The sequence below is a fragment of the Trachypithecus francoisi genome, unplaced genomic scaffold (genome assembly GCF_009764315.1).
Source record: "Trachypithecus francoisi isolate TF-2019V2 unplaced genomic scaffold, Tfra_2.0 Lachesis_group2, whole genome shotgun sequence".
In the NCBI taxonomy this organism is placed as follows: domain Eukaryota; kingdom Metazoa; phylum Chordata; class Mammalia; order Primates; family Cercopithecidae; genus Trachypithecus; species Trachypithecus francoisi.
In genome coordinates this window covers 119,314,440-119,335,346 of record NW_022681465.1, presented here as the reverse complement: position 1 = coordinate 119,335,346, position 20,907 = coordinate 119,314,440, and the positions used below count along the sequence as shown (strand labels likewise).

At 47.1% G+C, this 20,907-nt stretch overlaps 1 protein-coding gene across 2 annotated transcripts in view; it reads left to right on the top strand.

Moving 5' to 3' along the window:
• Window positions 1-20,907, top strand: part of SH3PXD2B (SH3 and PX domains 2B) — a 124,152-nt gene that overhangs the window by 43,098 nt on the left and 60,147 nt on the right. For both annotated transcript variants that reach the window (XM_033180305.1, XM_033180306.1), the window contains exons 3-4: window positions 11,617-11,692; window positions 19,593-19,669. In XM_033180305.1, coding sequence (XP_033036196.1) covers window positions 11,617-11,692; window positions 19,593-19,669 — 153 coding nt within the window. The remainder of the gene's footprint in view (window positions 1-11,616; window positions 11,693-19,592; window positions 19,670-20,907) is intronic.

Below are 20,907 nucleotides of genomic sequence, written 5' to 3'. Positions count from 1 at the left end.
CCAGAGGCTAGGGGAAAACGGGGAGATACTGCTAATGGCTACTGGGTCCACCTTTTAGCGGTAATGAAGATGTTCCAGAATGATATAGTAGTCATGGAGGCATAACCTTATGAATATATTGAAAGTTACTGCATTGTACACTTTAAAAGGGTGACTTCTATGGTATGTGAAGTATATCTCAGTGTAAAAGGGATAGTGAGTGCCAGAGCAGTTTCTAAGTTTTCAAGCACCAAGCAAATGTCTATCAGCTGTTAGGATTATTGATGGGCATGGGTGCTGCTAGGAATTGGCATAAAGATTAGAGGAGGAGCTGATGCCAGTTAATAGAGTGGTGAAGATCCTGGGCTTTGGGATTAGACAGGGCTGGGCATTGATCCAAATTCTGCCACTCGCTGGCCATGAGATCTTGTTTTCATCAGAACTCTTTTAGGTACAAATGACAGAAGCCCCGTGAATTATTCAAACAGAGCATTGATTAGCTGAATGTAACTGAGAAGTCTAAGGAAATTGGCTTCAGGTGTGGCTGGATCTAGGTGCCACACTGTCAATGAGGACTTGGCTTTCTTCACTTCTTGGCTTTGTGTCCAGGCCAGGTGGTGTCCAGCTGGTGGCAGCCACAGCTCCAGGCTGCATCCCACAGATCAGCACAGTGACTTCAGGGAAAGAGAGAACACGCCAACAGTTAAAGCAAAAGTCTCATTGGCTCATCTTGGGTCACATGACTAGACCAGGACCAGCCTGGAGACTGAAAGTAGAATCAGTGTCCTGCCAATGCATGGAGACTAACAGAGCAGTGGTAGATTCCCTGGAGGACATCATGGAAATAGCCTGTCGGTGATAGAAAACAACATGTCCCCTCCAACGGGGGCAGGACATTCAGGCAGAGAAAACAGTCTGCAGAGAGGCCACTCAGGAGTTGGAGCATGACCCAGGTTCCCTTGTGGGAAAAGAGACTCGCAGTCACAGAGTGTGATGGCTCACACCTATAATCCCACCACTTCGGGAGGCCGAGGCAGACAGAGCACTTAAGCCCAGAAATTCAAGACCAGCTTGGCCAACAAAACAAGATCCCATCTCTACAAAAAATTTAGAAATTAGCCAGGTGTGATGGTGCATACCTGTAGCCCAAGCTACTCGGGAGGCTGAGGTGGGAGGATCCCTTGAGCCTAGCAGGTCGAGGCTGCAGTGAGCTGAGATTGTGCCACTGCACTGTAGCCTAGGCAACAAAGCGAGACCCTGTCTCAAAAAAAAAAAAAAGAGAGAAAGACTCACAGCCTCTGTGAAAAGGTCCTTAAAAAAAAAAAAAAAAAAGTAGAGGCGGGGCACAGTGGCTCACGCCTGTAATCCCAGCACTTTGGAAGGCCGAGGCTGATGGATCATAAGGTCAGGAGTTCGATGCCAGCCTGGCCAACATGGTGAAATCCCGTCTCTACTAAAAATACAAAAATTAGCTAGGTGTGGTGGTGGGCGCCTGTAATCCCAGCTACTCAGGAGGCTGAGGCAGGAGAATCGTTTGAACCCGGGAGGTAGAGGTTACAGTGAGCGGAGATCACGCCATTGCACTCTAGCCTAGGCAACAAGAGTGAAACTCCGTCTCAAAAAAAAAAAAAAACTCCGTCTCAAAAAAAAAAAGTAGAGACAGGGTCTCACTTTGACACTTAGGCTGGAGTGCAGCGGCGCCATCACAGCTCACTTGCAACCTCAAACTCCTGGGTTCAAGTGATCCTCCCACCTCAGCCTCCCAAGGAGCTGAGACTACAGGTGTGTGCCACCATGCCTGACGAATTTTTTAAATTTTTGTAGAGACGGAGTCTTGCTTTATTATCCCAACGGTCTCAAACTCCTGGACTCAAGTCACCCACCCGCCTCGGCCTCCCAAAGTGCTGGGATTACAGGCCTGAGCCACCACACCCAGCTGGAAGGTCCCCTTTATGAAGATTCACCTTGCAGCTTGGTTTCCTGACTTGCTTACCTTAGAAAGGCCTGATAGTCATGCCTGATGCTATTGCTTGACATCTGACCACGCGTGTCATTCACCTGAGGGTGCAGGAGATGGGATAGAGCCCCCGGCTTGAAATAAGAATATCTGGTGTCAGGTCCTTCCCTCTGTCTTACCAGCTGTGTGACCTTGGGATGGTTACCCAGCCTCTCTGATTCTCCCTTTCTGCCCTAGCTTGGGCCTGCCCTGGAGAGTTCATCAGAGTGTGGCAGAGGAAGTTGGCATCCAGGCAGAGCACTGGGGATGACCGGAGTGCCCAGAGAGCTGAGGGCAGTGCCTAGCGGAAATGTGGCTGGATTGAGCCACATAGTAACGATATCAGCAGTCACTAACTGGAATGTGCCAGATGCCCATGTTGTATGCCATCTCATTCAGTCCTCACAGGCATGAGGTCAGTATTGTATCCATTTCACAGATGGGGAAACTGAAGCTCAGAAAGACAGAGTCACATGCCCAGAAAGCAGCATGGCTGGGATTCAAGCCCAGGTGTGGCTGGATCTAAAACTTGCACTCGTAACCTCCCTGCCTCCTTGGGCTCCGGGATTGCCTTTCAATCTGCCTATTCAAAGATAGACTTACCCATATAGCGTCCTGCCCACGGCTGCCCCTTTTTAAGGCCCATTTGGTTCCTCCCTCTAAGATACAGGCAGAGTCTATCCCAGAGGGCAGTTCTGACCAAAACATGAGCCCTTTGCAAAAAGGTCTCAGGACCGGTGAGGGGTGCACTCTACACTGCACTGTGCAACCTTTGCCGTCTGAGTTTCCCCACTGGTTCATTGTGTCCCCCAGGCCAAGGGTCATGGGCATCACTGGAGCCAGGGCTTCCCTCACGGAAGGTGCAGTTAAACATTTGCTGACCTAGAGCTCGAGCTGCCACAAGGGACCCAGATGGATCTGTGCTTTCCATAAGCCTCCAGTGTAGTGGGAATAGGCAGATGTTATTTCAATAGAGATAAACCCAGGTGTTCAGACAGGGACCTCCCTCCTAGCCAGGGAGCTCAGGCAGGGCTCACTTCCTGGAGGAGGTGACATCTGAGCAGGGTCTTGACAATGAATAAGGAATGGCCCCTCCACCGAGTGAGGGAGGGCATTGCATGCAGAGGACGCCTCACGTGCAAAGGTGCAGAGGTGCAACAGAGCAGGAGTCTTAGCTGGGCATCTTCCAGAATTCCAACATTGGCAGGGGGGCACAGAGCAAGCTGAGTCACTCTGCCCATGAAGGAGCCCTCGGGAGAAGTGCCAGCCTCATCTGTAAGAAGGAGCACTCCCTACGGGGAAGTTCATGCTGCAGGGATCCAGAGAAGCTTTTCTGGCTCCTCTCCTGCTCCGCACGCTGTGCGGCAGGGTGGCTGCTAGGCACAGGGGCTTGCGGTTTGAGCAGTTCTTAGACGCATCAAATCACAGGTGGAGGCTGCATCTTCATCTATGCCTTTGTCTGTCCGGAGACTGTCCCAAGTCATGCAGCAAAAACCACTTGTTTCCAATTTCCATTGAGCTAGGACTGACCTATCACCGCCGCCTTCTTTTTTTTTTTTTTTTTTTTTTAAGATGGAGCGTCACTCTGGAGTACAGTGGTGCCACCTCGACTCCCTGCAACCTCCGCTTCCCAGGTTCAAACGATTCCCCCGCCTCACCCTCCCGAGTAGCTGGGATTACAGGCATGCGCTACCACGCCTGGCTAATTTTTGTATTTTTAGTAGAGATGGGATTTTGCCATGTTGGTCAGGCCAGTATTGAACTCCTGACCTGAAGCAATCCACCCACCTCCGCCTCCCAAAGTGCTGAGATTGACTGGTCTTCGTCTTAGATCCTGGTCCTTCCCCACCTCGGCCCTCTTGGGAGTTTGACAGCCCCAAGTGTACTTTTTAGGATTATCTGCCCAGAAGCCCCCATGCTCCACTGCAGAGGCCAAAGGGAAGGGAGGGCTTTCTTCCAGCTTTTCCGAGGACAGGTCTAGGGGGTGGCAGAACTGAAGAGTTTTCACTCCCTAGGCAGGCCTTGCCTGGCCGGGAAGCCTTCCCAGCAAGATCCCAGCCAACATCTGGCGCGAGACTCTACCAACCATATTTATCCAAATACTGCCTTTACTCCATCCTCAGACACACTTTTTCTCCCCAACATTATCTTTGAAATTGGAGTATGCCTCCAATGTGTTGTGCATACTTAAATGGAATAGTTTTCCCTTCCCACTAAAAGCTATTACCATATGGAAGGTGTGTCGCTGGGAAAATACCGTAGTTGCCTTTTTCCACACAGTTAGCAATTCTTTATTTCTAAAATAGAAAGAGGCATGATTATCTTGGGCAGTTGCAGCTAAACTCAGGTCCAGGCCCTGTTGCTGCCACCTGGTATGTAATTTTTCCTTTCTCAGAGAGTGACTGACCAAACCAGTTAACCACTTTTTCTCATCTGTTTGTTCATTCATTCATTCATTCATTCATTTACTCATTTGTTCTTTGCACAAACATCTAACAGGTGCCTACTGTGTACCAGTGAGGAGGTAGTGGGGCAGAAGAGAGGGCAAACACTAGTAAGGGGGTTGAACTGAGAAAATACAGGCCTGGACTTAGGGGGAGCAGTAAGTATGGAGAGAAGTGGACAGACCGGAGGTGGTGGCAGCCTCCGTGCAGCATGTCCATCAGGACACCAGACATACTGATATTTAGACCAGCTCGTGGAGGGGACAGAATCCTCACAGACAACAAACCGCAGATGATAGACTAGGCCCAGGGACATCGTTGTGTTCGGGGACCTGAAAGCCCTGCCCCAGGACCCTGTGGCTTTCTGCCAGCCTTCAGCTGCACATGATGGCCCCAGGCCTTTCTCCACTTCCTGCTCTGACTCCTCTGGGACTTGGGGCTTTTGTGATATTGAGGGGGTAAACCCCTCCCAAGTCCAGCCTCTATGGCTGCTGCTAACGCAAACCACGTGCAGTGGCCAGCTTCCATGGCGTGTTGTTTGGACAACGTGTCTCGCATTCCCTCTACCGCAAGCTGATGTCTTGAAAACTGCTGATGGAGTGTTCTTTCTTCTTGGAAGCCTGTGATGTGGCAACTTGATGTGACTCCTTCTCCCTTCCTACTCCCCAAATGACTCATCTTCCTCTTCAGTTTCCAGTCCTCCTCGCCCTGAGCACCACTTCTTTTGTTATCTGGGGGGAAGCGCGGGTAGCGGGTTTTCTCATTACCAAGGATGACATTGGTTAGACTTTGAGGGGCATGCCTCTTCTCCTGCTGCTGCAGACAGCCTGGGCCTGGGCCCTTGGAGAACCTACTTCAAGGCCTTTGGATGCCTAGTATTACAGTTCTCTGCATAGACGCAATTGGTGGCCGGTAAACCTGGACACCCCAAGACCAGCTCGGCAAGGAGAGCTTGCAGGGCTCTAATCCCCCAGCTTGTTACCCTGAGTCCTAGTCTTTGCAACTAGCGAACTTACAGATGGCCGTTGACATTGACACAGTGGTGTTGAAAACGAAATAAAACTGGGTGTGGTTTAAATAGGAGGATATTGTGATAGTCCAGCCCTGCACTGTCCGGGATGGCAGCCGCTCGTCACATGAAGGTATTTAAATGTAAATTCAAGTCAATTAAAGAAAATGTTTAAATTGAGCTCCTCAGTTGCAGGAGCAGCATTTCACATGCTCAATAGCTACCAGGAGGCTAGTGGCCACTGGGTTGCACAGCAAGATGTAGAACACCTCCATCATGGCAGAAAGTGCCAGCAGACAGCCCTGCTGCAGCCACGGGACCACCTGGGCAGTCCTGAGGGGTTTTCTTGCCAACCTTAAAACACAACCTCACAATCAAATATTATTCAGCCTTAAAAAAGAAGGAAATTCTGCCACATGCTACAAAGTGGTTGGAGCTTGAGGACCTTATGCTCAGTAAAATATGTCAGATCCAAAAGGGCAAATACTGTGTGATCCACTTATTGGAGGTAGCTAGAACAGTCAGATTCATAGAGACAGAAAGCAGAGTAGTAGTTGCCAGGGCCAAGGTGTGGGGAGAGGGGGGAGTCACAGTTTCAGTTTTGAATGATGAAGAGGTTCCGGAGATGGAGGGTGGTGATATTTACACAACATTGTGAATGTGCTTAATGCCACTGAACTGTACACTCAAATGTGTTTGAAATGGTAAATCTTATATTGTGTGTATTTAACACGATTTAAAAAAAAGAAAACCACACAGCCTTACAGACTACTAAAAGTTATCCCCAAATAACTTTCAAAATAACATATTCAATATGGACAGAGTACAAGGAGCGGGGATTTCTTGCTGAGCATCTGGTGTGCTCCCCAGAGTTTCCACACGGCACTCATGTACCCAGCCCCGCTGCGGAGCAGGCTGCGTCCCTCATTCTGCAGACAGCCAAACAGGCTTAGGGGATGAAGTGTCTGACTAAGGACACACAGCTGGCATGAGGAAGCATCAGGACTGAACCCCAGGGCTGTTGGGTCCCCAGCAGTTGTCTGTGGTTAGACTATGCAGTATTTAAACTCTGATCTTCCACCTCCAACAAATTAATAACACAAAGGGAAGCCTTTCAGCTCCTTGGGCCATGCTGATCTGGGTAAAACCAAGTCAGGACAAAGGGCGAGAGAACAGCTTCCTAAGACCACGCAGTAGAGACCCCTCTGAGGACTGAAAACACAGCAGTGGCAGGGACTCATTGGCTGGCATGTACATTCAGGCAGGGACGCCAAAGGAACCCGGAGGTTGGAAATAGTCGTATTAGGGTGGACAGATTACTGGTGCATTCTTTAAAAAAAAAAAAAAAATCCTTTTAATGGTGTTTCGTTGTCTTAACAAATAAAATTGAGAAGGGAAAAAGTAGATAGTGTTAGGCAAAAACCTATAAATCTCCAAAATACTCCACAGCTGAGACTGATTAATGGCTCTGCTTTTGAAAAGAAAGCATGCTGTTCACATGTGCACAGAATATTAAACTTACCTCATCTCAGGCTGACTTTAGTGTTCATATGACACTCTGAAGCTGCCTCAAAGAGTGGTGTTAGACAAAAAGAATGGAATTTAGACAAAGATGCGTGGACTGACTGGACACACCACTTAGCTGTGTGACTTCAGGCAAGTTCACTGTCCTCTCTGCTCCCAGTTTCCTCATCTGTGACAAGGGAAATGTAACATTTATTTCACAGAGTTACTGTGAAGGTCACATGAAATCGTATATGAGAGGATGTGTTCACTGTGAACTGTTATACACATTAGTTGTGATTACTAATTATTAGTGTAATGTGAATATTATTCCTCAGAGTTACTTAGCAAACATCTCCTGACGTTGCCTCCCAAGGTGTTTGCTCAGTTGCATTCATTGGTTCAGCCAATTTTTTTAAATTAACAAACTTTAGTTTTTAGAGAAGTTTTAGGTTCTCAGAAAAATTGACTGGAAAGTACAGAGCCCCTTGTCCTCCCCACTCACAACCTCTCTTCATCAGCATCAAGTTCAGCCCGTTTTTATTGAGCACCTACTATGTGCTGGCGTTGAAGAGCTCTTGGATTCACAAAAGGAAGGCTGCCTTTTCCCACAAGGCCCCACTGTGGCCTCACCTGTCTCTGAATGACAGTGGACCAAGCATTTCCACCTCACCAGGCAACACAGAGCAGGGGGCAATGACTCCAAACCACAAATAAAACCACATGTTTAAAATACAGGCAAGGATGTAGAGAAAAGGGAACTCTTATAAGACAGTTGGCGGGAACGTAAACTAGTATAGCCACCGTGAGAAACAATGTAGAGGTTCCTCAAAACACTGCAAAGAGAACTACCATATGATCCAGCAATCTCACCACTGGGCATTTATCCAAAAGAAAGGAAATCAGTATATCTAAGAGATAATACATCCCATGTTGATTGCAGTTCTAGTCACAACAGCCAAGGTGTGGAATCAGCCTAAGTACCCATCAGCAGATGAATGGATAAAGAAATTGTGATATGGGCCGGGCGCAGTGGCTTACGCCTGTTATCCCAGCACTTTGGGATGCTCGAGGCGGGTGAATCACCTGAGATCAGGAGTTCGAGACTAGTCTGACCAACGTGGTGAAACCCCGTCTGTACTAAAAATACAAAACTTAGCCAGGTTTGGTGACCCATGCCTGTAATCTCAGCTACTGGGGAGGCTGAGGCAGGAGAATCACTTGAACCCAGGAGGTGGAAGTTGCAGTGAGCCAAGACCACACCATTGCACTCCAGCTTGGGCAACAAGAGTGAAACTCTGTCTCAAAAAAAAAAAAAAGAAGAAGAAGAAAAAGAAAATGTGGTATGCATACACAATTGATACTGTTCAGCCATCAAAAATAAGGAAATCCTGTCATTCGCAGCAACATAGATGCCACTGGAGGACATTATGTTAAGGGAAATAAGCCAGGAACATAAAGTCCTCACTTATATGTGGAAGCTAAAAAAGTTGATCTCATAAAAATAAAAAGTAGCACAGAGGATAACTAGAGGCTGGGAAGGGTAGGGGGAAGTGGGGAGATAGGGAGAGATTTGTAAAAGGATACAAAATCACAGATAGAAGGAATAAGTTCTAGTGTTTTGGGTGGTTTTGTTTTTGTTTTTGTTTTTGTTTTGAGACGGAGTTGCTCCTGTTGCCCAGGCTGTAGTGCAATGGCGCGATCTTGGCTTACTGCAACCTCCACCTCCCGGGTTCAAGCGATTCTCCTGCCTCAGCCTCCCTAGTAGCTGGAATTACAGGTGCCCGCCACCACGCCCAGCTAATTTTTTGTGTTTTTGGTAGAGACAGGGTTTCACTATGTTAGTCAGGCTGGTCTCGATCTCCTGACCTCAGGCGATCCACCCACCTTGACCTCTCAAAGTGCTGGAATTACAGGTGTGAGCCACTGCGCCTGGCCAGTTCTAGTGTTTTATAGCACTGTGGGATGACTATAGTTAACAATAGCGTATTATATAGTTTCAAATAGCTAGAAAGAAAACGTTGAATATTTCTAACACAAATAAATGATCCACGTTTGAGATGACGGATATGTAAATATGCAGATCTGATCACTACATATTATGTGAATCACAACATTACTAATGTACCCCATGAGTATATAATTATTATGTGTCAATTAAAAATTAAATTTTAGAAATTTAAAAAATAAAAAGAAACTAGAAAGTGAAAACCCAGGCCAGGCGCGGTGGCTCACGTCTGTAATCCCAGCACTTTGAGAGGCCGAGGCGGGCAGATCACTTGAGGTTAGGAATTCGAGACCAGCCTGGCCAACATGGTAAAACCCTGTCTCTACTAAAAATAAAGTTAGGCAGGTGCCTGTAATCCCAGCTACTTGGGAGGCTGAGGCAGGAGAATTGCTTGAACCTGGGAGGCGGAGGTTGCAGTGAGCTGAGACCACGCCATTGCACTCCAGCCTAGGCAACAAGAGTGAAACTCCATCTCAAAAAAAAAAAATAGTATTAATAACCCAAAGCACACAAAAGAAAAGCAATAATTAAGATAAGAAATTGACATCCTGAGCAACATGGCAAAAGCCATCTGTACAAAATACAAAAAAATTAGCCGGGCATGGAGGCACATGCCTATAGTCCCAGCTACTCTGGAGGCTGAGATGGGAGGATCACCTGAGCCCGGGGAGATTGAGGCTGTAGTGAGCCATGATTGTGCCACTGCACTCCAGCCTGAGTGACAGAGCAAGACCCTGTCTCAAAAAAGAAAAGAAATTGAGAACAGAAAAAGAATAAAGAAAATCATTGAAACTAAAAGCAAGTTCTTTGAAACAATAAAGATTAATAAACCTGTAGCTAGAGACCAAGGGAGAAAAGAGAGAAGGGAAAAAACAAAAACACAAAAACCCACAGTTTAAAAGTTTAAAGACTTCTGGGGCAAGGCCATGCATCCCAGCAGCTTCCAGGATGTCCAGCCAAGCTAAGGCTGACTCACCTGCCCAGGGCATCATGTAGAACAGCACCAAAGAGGCCGGGAGCTCCAGCATGGAAAAGCAGCCCTGTCCTTTTTAATTGTCTTCGTAGCATTTCAGAGGTGGGGTGATTTGATGATAAAGAAGCAAGTGGTCTTCAGTCTCTGGCCCCTCCGCTTTGTTGGCTACGGGCCTTCAGTTTGCTGGACAGTCATGTCCACCTTAAAGCAATGATCCAAGGTTTTAATGAGGGAATGTTTCTAAAGAATCTAGCCCGTGTCTGGCAGATAGTACGTGTTCAATATACGTATCTCATTTCTCTCCCACTTCAGGTCCTCCCTTCCCTCCCCATATGTCTGCACAATAGCTGTGTGTATTTCTCCTGGACTTTTCAAAGCTTCTTTTATTCCATGAGAGGGACAGATCTTGAGTGCCAGAGTGACTTTCCTGTGGGCAGGCTTTTCACATTCCAACCATTACTCCACGAGGGTTGGGACTGCCTTCCCATCTGCTTTGATTCCTTTTCCCAAGTACTAAACAGGGTAGGTTAAGATGCTGCTCACACAAATAACCTCACTGTACAACAAGAGCATCTTGTCGTAGCTCACTCAGGCCATGTGTCCAGCAGAGGTCACTGGGATCTTTGGACCTCATCCCATGACTACGACCAGCAAAAAGCCAGGCTCTGGAATGTGGCCAATCCCCATAAAAGGGGGAAATAGCAAGTGCGAAAGCATCCACCAGTCATCGTCTTCCACCCTGAAGTGACACATGTCTGCAGCTCACATGGAATGGCCACATCCTACTTCAAGGGACTGAGGAAAGTACAAATCTACCATGTGCTCAGAAGAAGAACCAGAAATATTTGACGACAGCGTTCATGACTTCCCAGCCCAGCTTCAGTCCATAAAATAATGCTGCAAGTTGGTGTCCCTATGGCAGACTTAAAGATGACACCCTAAAAGGTTTTGTCACTTCCCTAAGACCACATGGGGAGTAAGCAGCAGATCCTTGTAATGTTGTATGCCAAATCGGATATTTCACATGAAGTCCCTGAAGCGTTCCGAGATACATTTATGGTACTATGAAAGGTTTTTGTTTTGGGGACTCTGCCCTCTTGCTCCTCTACCCCTACAGCAGCCTACACCTCCCTCTGTTTACACCACCTTTTAATGATCAACTTTCTTCTCGTCCCCTCTCTAGATTATGAATCTTTTCCTCGCTGTACCCTGTTCCTCTAGCACAGAGCCAGGCCCAAAGCTGTCTGTTGAGCTGACCTGGGGAGCTCTTCCTGTGTCAGGGGAGTATAGTGCTCTCATAAGCATGAACCTAACCACATTGATTGGATGCTAGTGATTTATTCCTTACCTCAACCCAGCAATTGTTAGGAGCAGGATGACCTGCTGTCCATGAAATCCTGGTGGCCCGAAGGGTGTTGTTCACGTTTCAGATACTGTGGATGGAGAATCCCAGGAAAGCCGGGAACGGTTGCTCCTGACTCTGAGCCTTCACAAATCTGGCATTTGTGGATATAAACATCGTTTTCATGGGCTTTCTAGTCCAACTGAAATTGCCTTTCCCATTAGTGTGGGTTTCTGGAAAGCTGAATGAAGTGAACGTTTTGTATATCACATCACATATTTCACATATTCCTTTAAAATGTCCTAGATGGTGTTTCTTGCATTATGAAAGGTTTTTGTTTTTGGTATTCTCCCCCCACTTAGATGCAGATGTTGGACAAATTTCCCATGGAAGGAGGACAGAAGGACCCCAAGCAGCGGATCATCCCCTTTCTGCCAGGTAGGTGAGATGGCTGCTCTCAGACTGGGACACTGGGGGCTCTGGTACAGCTCCCAGAGCCCTTGGGACAGTTTATCAGCTTGTCTTCCTTTATCAGGGGACACCATCCCACTGACCAGAATCTCAGCCATTTGTAGACATTAACCCATTTATGCCGGAGGTTGCAATTTTTTGTATTTTTGCATGAGTGAAAAATCAGACCTTGGAAGTGACCTTGAGCAATAATAGATAAATAACTCCCACAGGCTTAATGTTCCAATAATGGAACACTAGGCATAAGTGGGTTAATGACTAAGTGCTTGGGTTTTGGCATTAGATGCTACACCATTTACTAGACGATGAATGACCTTGAGAAGACCCTTTACCTCTGGGATCCTCAGTTTCTCCCATCTCTAAAATGGGACTAATTCGAGCTCAGAAAGTTTTTCTAGTGAGTGCTTTCTGTTTCGATAACTATGGTATTCGTTTTCTATTCTTGCATAACAAATTACTACCAATTTAATAGCTTAAAACACCCAAATATTACCTTACAGATCTGTGGGCCAAAAATCCAGGCAGGGTTTTTGGCCCAAGTGGGTTCTGCTCAAGGTCTCATGAGGCTGAAGTCAAGATGTCAGCTGAGCCAAGCTCTTATCTGGAGGACCTAGAGAAAAGTCTACTTCCAGCCTCCACGTAGATTGTTGGCAGAGTTCAGTTTGTCACAGCTATAGGACCAAGATCTGTTTCCTTGCTGGCTGTCACCCTCTCAGCTTCTAAAAGCTTCCCACATCCCTCATCACAGGAGCCCTCTATTGCAGGATCTGGCCAGCAGCTCACAATGCAACGGGGCTCTCTCTTTGTTCCCAGGCGGATCGGCAGGTCGAGAAATAATAGACACACACAAGATAGTGAAAGCTGGGTCCAGGAGGGTCACCGCCTTCTGGTCCCGCAATGCCACCGATGCACTGGATATACCAGCATTTATTATTAAGTTTAGTGAGGGCAGAGGTAGGTTAATGAGGGATTTAGGGTCATTTGATTATGAGGTGAGATGGTCACATGGGGATGAAGCAGTTCTTTAACATAACATCTGTATGCAGAAGTACAGTAGTATACAGAGATGAGAATTTACAATATAGTGTATGCATCAGTAATTTCTAACAGAACCTTAAAACAGGAACACAGTCTTTCCATAACCTATGATTAGCAAGATATTAATCAGCAATAACAGTTGCAGCAAAAGCTGGTTACAAACAATCCATAGGAACAGGACGTGAAGCTAGACAACTGGTTAGACCAGAAATTCTCAGAAGGGAGTATGCCTTAACCCTAAAGAGGCCTAGTAGAGGCATGGCAAGATGAGGGTGTTTATAGCCCTATCGTATCCATATGAACAGGCGCCCCTCATGCGTCCATTTATAGGCTCTCCACAAGGGTCACATTCCATTCCCAGAGCTATGAACATTTGCTTTTCTGGGATAGGAATCTTGGTGATGTGAAACCTCCCTGACTGTGCGTCCGTTCATAGGCTCCCTGCAGGGGGAAGCACGTCACGCGTTCTTGGCTCATTCTGACAGTCCAACCTGGCATTGTCTTTACACAATCCTGCATGCAACTTTGTATTTACAATAATCAGGACCATTTCATCTTTTATTCCGTAGCGATAGTTTCAGGGGGTCTCCCTACAGCCCTCTCCATCTCCCAGCCAACAGTGGGGCAGCAAATCTCACTTGGCTTTCAAATCCCTCTGACTTTGCCTTCTGCTACCAGTCAGGGAAAGCTGCCTGCTTTTAAGGACCCATACGATTATTACCTGACTAATCCAGGATAATCTCTCTCTTCTGAAGTGAACGGAAGGCGTATAATAGCTCGTCACATACACAAGCTTTGGGGATTAGGGCAGCACATCTTTGGGGCATATTTTAGAAAGTTTATGAACCTACCTCACACAGCTACCACGCAGCACACCAGCTGCTGTGTAGCATTTAATGCAGTTATACCTAGTCTCTGTTCCCAAGGCAATCAGTCTCCATCCCCCCAAATTCTTACCAAAGAATACTATAACGGCTTCAGCTCAAAGAGAGGGGTTACCCAAACCAGTGTTACTGCTTCAAGTATAATAATAGCTCCCTGCTGTGGGCCGGTCACTCAGTGCTTTACTTTCATTACCTCGTTTGGTCCTCAGAGCAGCCCTGCAGCGTAGGCATTACTGCACCCATTTCACGGATGAGGAAAATTGAGGCTCAGGAAACCTATAGGCGCTTGCACAGATGGCAGAACTGGAATTCAGACACAGGTATGGCTGGCTTCAAAATTCGTGCCTGAGTCAGACAACCTGGGTTCCAATCCCAGCATGCCCCCCTCACCAACTCTGTCACCTTGGGTAGATGACTTCGTTTGCAAATTGGAGATAATAATGGTACTAAAATGATGAAGTTGTTATGATGATTCTGTAAATGCCTGGCAGGTTGCTAACAGCCATCAAGCACTTACTATGATGATTCTTACATACTGAAAATCAGCAATCTGACAATCACCGTGAGTCATAGATATTTAGAGCTGGACGGGCCCTTTAGATCCTTTTTCAAGGCCAGGAATGGTGGTTCACTCCTGTAATCCTAGCACTTTGGGAAGCCAAGGTGAGTGGATCATCTGAGGTTAGAAGTTTGAGACCAGGCTGGCCAACACAGCAAAACCCCTTCTCTACTAAAAATATAAAAGTTAACTGAACATGGTGGTAGGCACCTATAATCCCAGCTACTTGGGAGGCTGAGGCTTGAACCCAGGGAGTGGAGGTTGCAGTGAGCCGAGATCGCACCACTTCAGCCTGGATGAAAGAGCGAAACTCTGTCTCAAAAAAAAAAAAAAAAAAAAGTATCTTTTTTTCAGCAAAGGGAACAGGTCTAGAGATGGGGGGGACTCCCTGGGTCACACAAGTGCCAGTCTCTCAACCCCCTAGTCCAGAACATAGTGGGTTCTTCAGGTATTACTGTCTCTGAATGGGTTTAGAGACAGGGCACATGTGTTTGCCAGGCTTCCTCCACTGGGAGAATCCTTTACCTAAAAAAGCTAACATTTGTAGTTCCTCCACTGGCAAAGTGTACAACCATGCTGGAATTTTCTTTCCTGCTGGAGAAAACCCCGCTGGCCAACTGCAGCAGCCAAATGTCAGCGCTCCAAAGCGTGTGCTCCAGAGTCAAACAGACTAGCCTGTGACCTCAAGCAAGCGACATCCCCCTCTGAGCCTCAGTTTCCACATCTGTTACAAACGGGACAGTGACCCCTGCTTCACAAGGTCCAGTTCCTGGCACATAGTAGATTCTTGGTAAAGGCAGAAACAGGGTCCTGGGACATGCCTTCGGAATCTCTTGGTTTCACATGTTAGTGTCCTCCTTAAATGATCATTCTGGATATTAAAGGTAAACTGGACTCCAAATGCAGGTTTTTTTCACCAAGAAAGGAAAGGAAGGCAGTGAGTTCCAACTCTTTACTGGATAAAAGACAAAACCAGCTCTGGAGAACTACCCAAGACGGAGAAGAACTTGAGCCGACCCTCTCCCAAGCTCTTAAAAGCTTTCATGGTTACGTAATCCTTCTCCACCAGAGAATTAATGAAACGGCCGTTCCCAGGGACTTGGTCTCTTCTCAAGGCACCCACTTGTGGCTTGGAGAGGTCCTGCTAGGCCCCAGGACCCCGCTGGGCCCCAGGACCCCAGACCACTCCTTCTGAGCCACCTCTTAGCTTTTCCTTGAAGCCGAGGGTGAGGCCAAGACAGGGAAGCACGAGAGAAGCGCCCCCTCTCCTAGGGGTCAGTTTTCTGCCAAGACTGCCGCGTCAGCAGAACAAAAGCAAGTCTCATGTTAGCACAAAGGCGGGGGAGGGGAGAGCAGCCTGCACAGTTTTCCATCCCAGCAGGAGCTGGGGAAGCCAACTTGGCAGAGGATGCTGCCTGAAAAATAGGAATTACAGTCTGGCCTTCCTCCACAGTGGAAAACAAAAGCCGACCGTTCCCACCAAAGGCTGTGCTGGCCTCTGAACACCCTTTCCACTCCAGGAAGGCAGCCGGCTCACCCTCCTTCCCTGAGATACACACAGAAACACCTCCCGTCAGGCACAGGCCAGGGCCGCTGCCCACGGCACCTCACCATGGAGGCCCTGGCCAAGGGGGTGCTGGCTCCCATGCCTACCGCTGGCCTCACGGTTCTGCCCCATGGCCAGAACCTGAGCCACAACTCGGCCTCTGCTGTGGGTAAATGACAAATTGGCCCACTGGAGGCAGGTTTAAGAAAGCTGGGAGTTGAGGAAGGAACGTGCGCTCTGAATTGCAGAGTGCATGAATCATCTAAAGTAAAAAAATAATAAGTAATTTCTCCTTTGCAAGCACCTACTAAGGGCCATCCCTGTGCTGGGTGTCATGGAGATGGCTTCTAAGAGCTAGGGGCTGCTGTCCCATATCACAGATGAGGAGACTGAGGCTCCGGGAGGTAAATGCATTCCCCAAAATTCCCCCTAGGATTGGCCGGGGCCTCATGGACTGCAGAGCCTGTGGCCTCTCCAGCAGGCCCCACTGCTGCCACAGGGCATCTTGCCCTTGTTGCTGGCAGGACACCAGACGTGCACCGAGAGATTCCTGTCCCACTGAGGTCACACAAGTATAGGAATGACACTTATGTCCTGGAGTTGCCCCCTCAGGAAACGCTGAAGGCGCCTGAGTCTTCTGTTCCCTTTCAATTCCTGTAGACCTGTCCTTGGGTGGATCCTCGGCTTTAGTGTCTAGTTGGATGGCAGCCTCAGGACAGGCCTGTGCCTATTGTCATGGGCCAGCGCTGCCCCATGAGGGTGGAGATATTTTGAGCCTGTTCACGACCTTTTCAGTAAGACACCTGTACACCCACCCTCTACCCTTCCCCTGTTTTACAGAAGAAAAATTATATCTGAAGGGTACCAAAATAGTTTTGATTAGGGACTTGTCTCCCATTTTGAGAAATAAATTACGGAGCATTTGCTGGGCAGGATTTCTCTTCATAGGCACACATTCCTTGTTTTTCCTGAAGGTTCAGGACACTGCTGGGGTTCTACATTGCAAGTAATTCCACCTACAAGGACAATAAAATGGAGATAGGGAGTATTTGATTGTCACAATGACTGGAGGTGGGGTGGGGTTGGGAAGGCTACCAGCTTCATCTGGATTTGAACCAAGGATGCTAAACATCCTGCAGGGTGGGAGCCTCCAGTCCAGGGAAGCATTGCCCCACCCAGACTCTAGCAGGGTCCCCCCTCTGCTGCTTTTGGGAAACACCAGCTATGAGCAGCAGGAGGGCAGGCCACAGCCTTCTTGCTGCCCGCTAGCCCCAAAGCGTGGCACAGAAAGGCCTTACACAGAGACTGTACCTGTTCAGTGAGTAAGATCATCGGCTCCAGGGAAATCCAATTGCAAACCGCTTCCCACTTCCCTGCCTCATTTACTTTTTTTGCTAATGACATGAAAATTTTCTGATTCTAAAAGCAATAAATGTTTATGGCAGAAACTTTGGAGAAAGTGTAAAAAAGAAAACCAAAATTCTCTGTCTTTATTACTCAAAGACAAGCACCTTGAACTTTGTGATGTGTATTCATCTACTTTTTTTTTTCTTTTTTTTTTTGAGACAGAGTTTTGCTCTTGTTGCCCAGACTGGAGTGCAATGGCACGATCTCAGCTCACTGCAACCTCCATCTCCCAGGTTCAAGCAATTCTCCTGCCTCAGTCTCCCGAGTAACTGGTATTACAGGCATGCGCCGCCAGCTAATTTTTGTATTTTTAGTAGAGACAGGGTTTTACCACGTTGGCCAGGCAGGTCTCAAATTCCTGACCTCAGCTTATCCACCTCCCTCGACTTCCCAAAGTGTGGGGATTACAGGCGTGAGCTACCACGCCCAGCCTAGATACTTTTTTAATTGGTGAAAATCAGAAAGAAAAGAAAAAAAAGCTTTCTTTTTTTTTAATTTACTGTGTCTACCTAGTTTCCCAATAGTGTCCTTTTGCACCAGAGCAAGTTGTCCAGTTGTTTAAAATGTTGAATTAGCCATATGGTCTTTTAGGGTGCAAATCTCCGTTACCACTTTGCATTGCAAATCTTTAAAAGTCAGTAGGGTCGTTTTTCAACATCCCTTCCAGTTCTGTCATATTATGAAAATTCTGACTATACTAGCCTTTTTTTTTTTTTTTTTGAGACGGAGTCTCACTTACTCTGTCACCCACGCTGGAGTGTCATGGTGTGATCTTGGCTCACTGCATCCTCCGCCTCCCAGGCTCGAGTGATTCTCCTGCCTTAGCCTCCCGAGTAGCTGGGACTATAGGCACATGCTACCACGTCTGGCTGATTTTTATTTTTATTTTTATTTGCATTTTTAGTAGAGACGGGGTTTTGCCATGTTGGCCAGGTTGGTCTCAAACTCCTGACCTCAAGTGATCCACCCACCTTGGCCTCCCAAAGTGCTGGGATTACAGGCATGAACCACCACGCCCGACACTTACTAGACTTTTCTATGCCATCCTATCCCTGCCTGCCCGAGCTTGATCTATGGAGATAACCATCTCACCAGAAACCATCTTAGATCAATAGTAATCTCTCTTCACCTTGCCAGGCTCTTGACCCAAATTCCTCTTTTTAACCAACCTCCTACGGCCAGAAATAGAGAGAGCTCTTAGTAGGTCTCCATGTTCTGCTCTCCAGAGCAGCTGTGGTCCTCCCACGCCTTCCCCTTGACCTACCCATAGATTCCCCCTGGTCGCTCTGCACGAGCTTGGTAGAGGTGCTCATCTCCATCCCCTATATGTTTGGCCCTCCTTTATGTCTTATTTCTGATTTCCCCTGCCCCCGACTGTGGTAGATCCAGAATGGTGAGCCAGGTGGTCTTAACCTTTGGTGCGTATGCTTCACCACCATCTCTCTAAGAGAGGATAGCCTGTCTAAACTCTTGAGAACCCACTGATTTGCTTTAAACAGACCTCACCCATGACATTTCAAAGTCTTGGATATTTCCAGAGATCTCCAGTGGCATCATGTATATACCCGTGTTTTCCTGTGACCCACATTCTCTGCCCATGTGTCATATTGGTAGCCCCAGGCCCCAGAGTTTCGGATGTTGTGAAGCAGGTCGTGGACTCTCAGTTAATATTTGGTGAAATAGGAAAACTCGAAACCCTTCTCTCACGAACACGAATTGGGGAAGGAACTGGAAGAATTTGCCATCTTTGCAGGTGGAAGCCACGTTCATACATTTATCAAACATTAGTGTCACAGAATGGACTGAGACACAGTCAGTTCCTATTTGTGCAGAGCACATGACTGGTAGGACAGAAGAAGTGCTGTAAAAATAAATAATGTGTGCAGTCAGAAAGAGCTGTCTCTTAACTGCTATGAGGGATGGTGGTGGGGTTGCATGGGGAAGTGTCCGGGCAGAGGGGAGGGCTCAGCATGGGGGTTTAGGGAACATGAGGAAAAGGCAGAGGGTGAATGAGGATAAGGGAGGAGTCTGAACTATTGCTGAGGGCATGTCTGCTTGTCCACTGCACTGTTCATCCAGCCAGAATCTTGGAGTTGGACAGGACCTCACATGCTCGGGTCCAACCTTCTTTCTTCATCAGGTAGGAGTGGCTTCCTTCTGCGGTTGTTTCCAGCCTCCCTTATCTCACCAAAACTTACTCGGTGGCTCCCATTCCCCCAAGCCCTTGTGTTAAAACTGTGAACATGGTTTAGGGGGACCTCGCATGGGCTTATCCAAGCCCCGCGGAAGTCCAGCAGGGGTACCTTGATCACAGCCAGGAATTTTGGCACCACTCAGACCTACCCTAGGAACAGCCATGTCCACATCCTCTCAGGTTGCTGAGAGCTTGTCCCTGTTCCCTGACAACACTGTCTTTGCTCTTATCTTCTGCAGGTAAGATTCTCTTCAGACGAAGCCACATCCGGGACGTGGCTGTCAAACGCCTGATACCAATTGATGAATACTGTAAGGTAAGGCTTAGAAATGCCCACACAGTCTTCCCTGTAGGTGTATTCTGTTTTCTTTTCTTTTTCTGGCTACCGGATGCTCACCGATAAAAATTTATACAATTCAAAGGAATGTAAAGAAATTAGGGGGAAAAGTCACTCATTATCATTAAACTTAGAGGCAACAGTTATTAAGGGTTTTATATATATCCTTTCCACCTTTATGTGCATTTCGTAATGATGTTGAGACCATTCTGTATGTGTTATTTTGTTGCTCTTTCTCTTTTGCCATAATTATGTGAGAATTTCTCTGCTATTAAATATCCTTTTGGCTGGGCACGGTGGCTCACACCTGTAATCTCAGCACTTTGGGAGGCCAAGGCAGGTGGATCACTTGAAGTCAGGAGTTTGGGACCAGCCTGGCCAACATGTTGAAACCCCATCTGTACTAAACATAGAAAAATTAGCCAGGTGTGGTGGTGCACACCTGTAGTCCCAGCTACTTGGGAGGCTGAGGCAGGTTAATCACTTGAACCTGGGAGGTGGAGGTTGCAGTGAGCTGAGATTGGCGCCACTGCACTCCTGCCTGGGCAACAGAGTGAGACTCTATCTCAGAAAAAATAAAAATCCTCATAAGCCTACTTTTAATGACCGCATAGATTTCCCTTATACATTCGTGCTTCAAAAGTTATTTAACCAACCCCTGTTATTTGATGGTGCAGCGGCTTTAGTCCTAAATAACAAGAGACCTGCCTTTTGGTTGTATTTCGTTTGACTTGAGGCTGTAGTCAGGAAAGGAGCATGTTTTTATTTAGTTTAACAGTTTTCCTTTGGTATTTATTTCTCCAAGTTAAAATCACTAGCGATTCTGATGGGAGAGGAGTAGGAATAGCAAGAAATGTTTTTTAAATGGAGCAGTGAACGATCTCCCCCTCAGATCAGGAACAAAGCGAGTATGTTTACCCTTACATGTGTGTTCTACATTTTACTGGAGGACTAGCCGGTGTAAGCAAACAAAAAAGAAAGAAAAGGCATCCAGATTGGCAAGGAAAGAGTGTAACTCTTGACTCACAAATGACGTGATTTTCTATGTAGAAAATCATAAGAGATCCATCAAAAAATGCTAGGACAAATAAATGAGTTTAGTAAGATCAGGATTAAATGCTCAGTATACAGAAAGCAATTGTATTTCTATACCTTAGGAACAAATAATCCAGAAGTGAAATTAAGAAAACAGTCCCACTCCCAGTAGCATCAAAAAG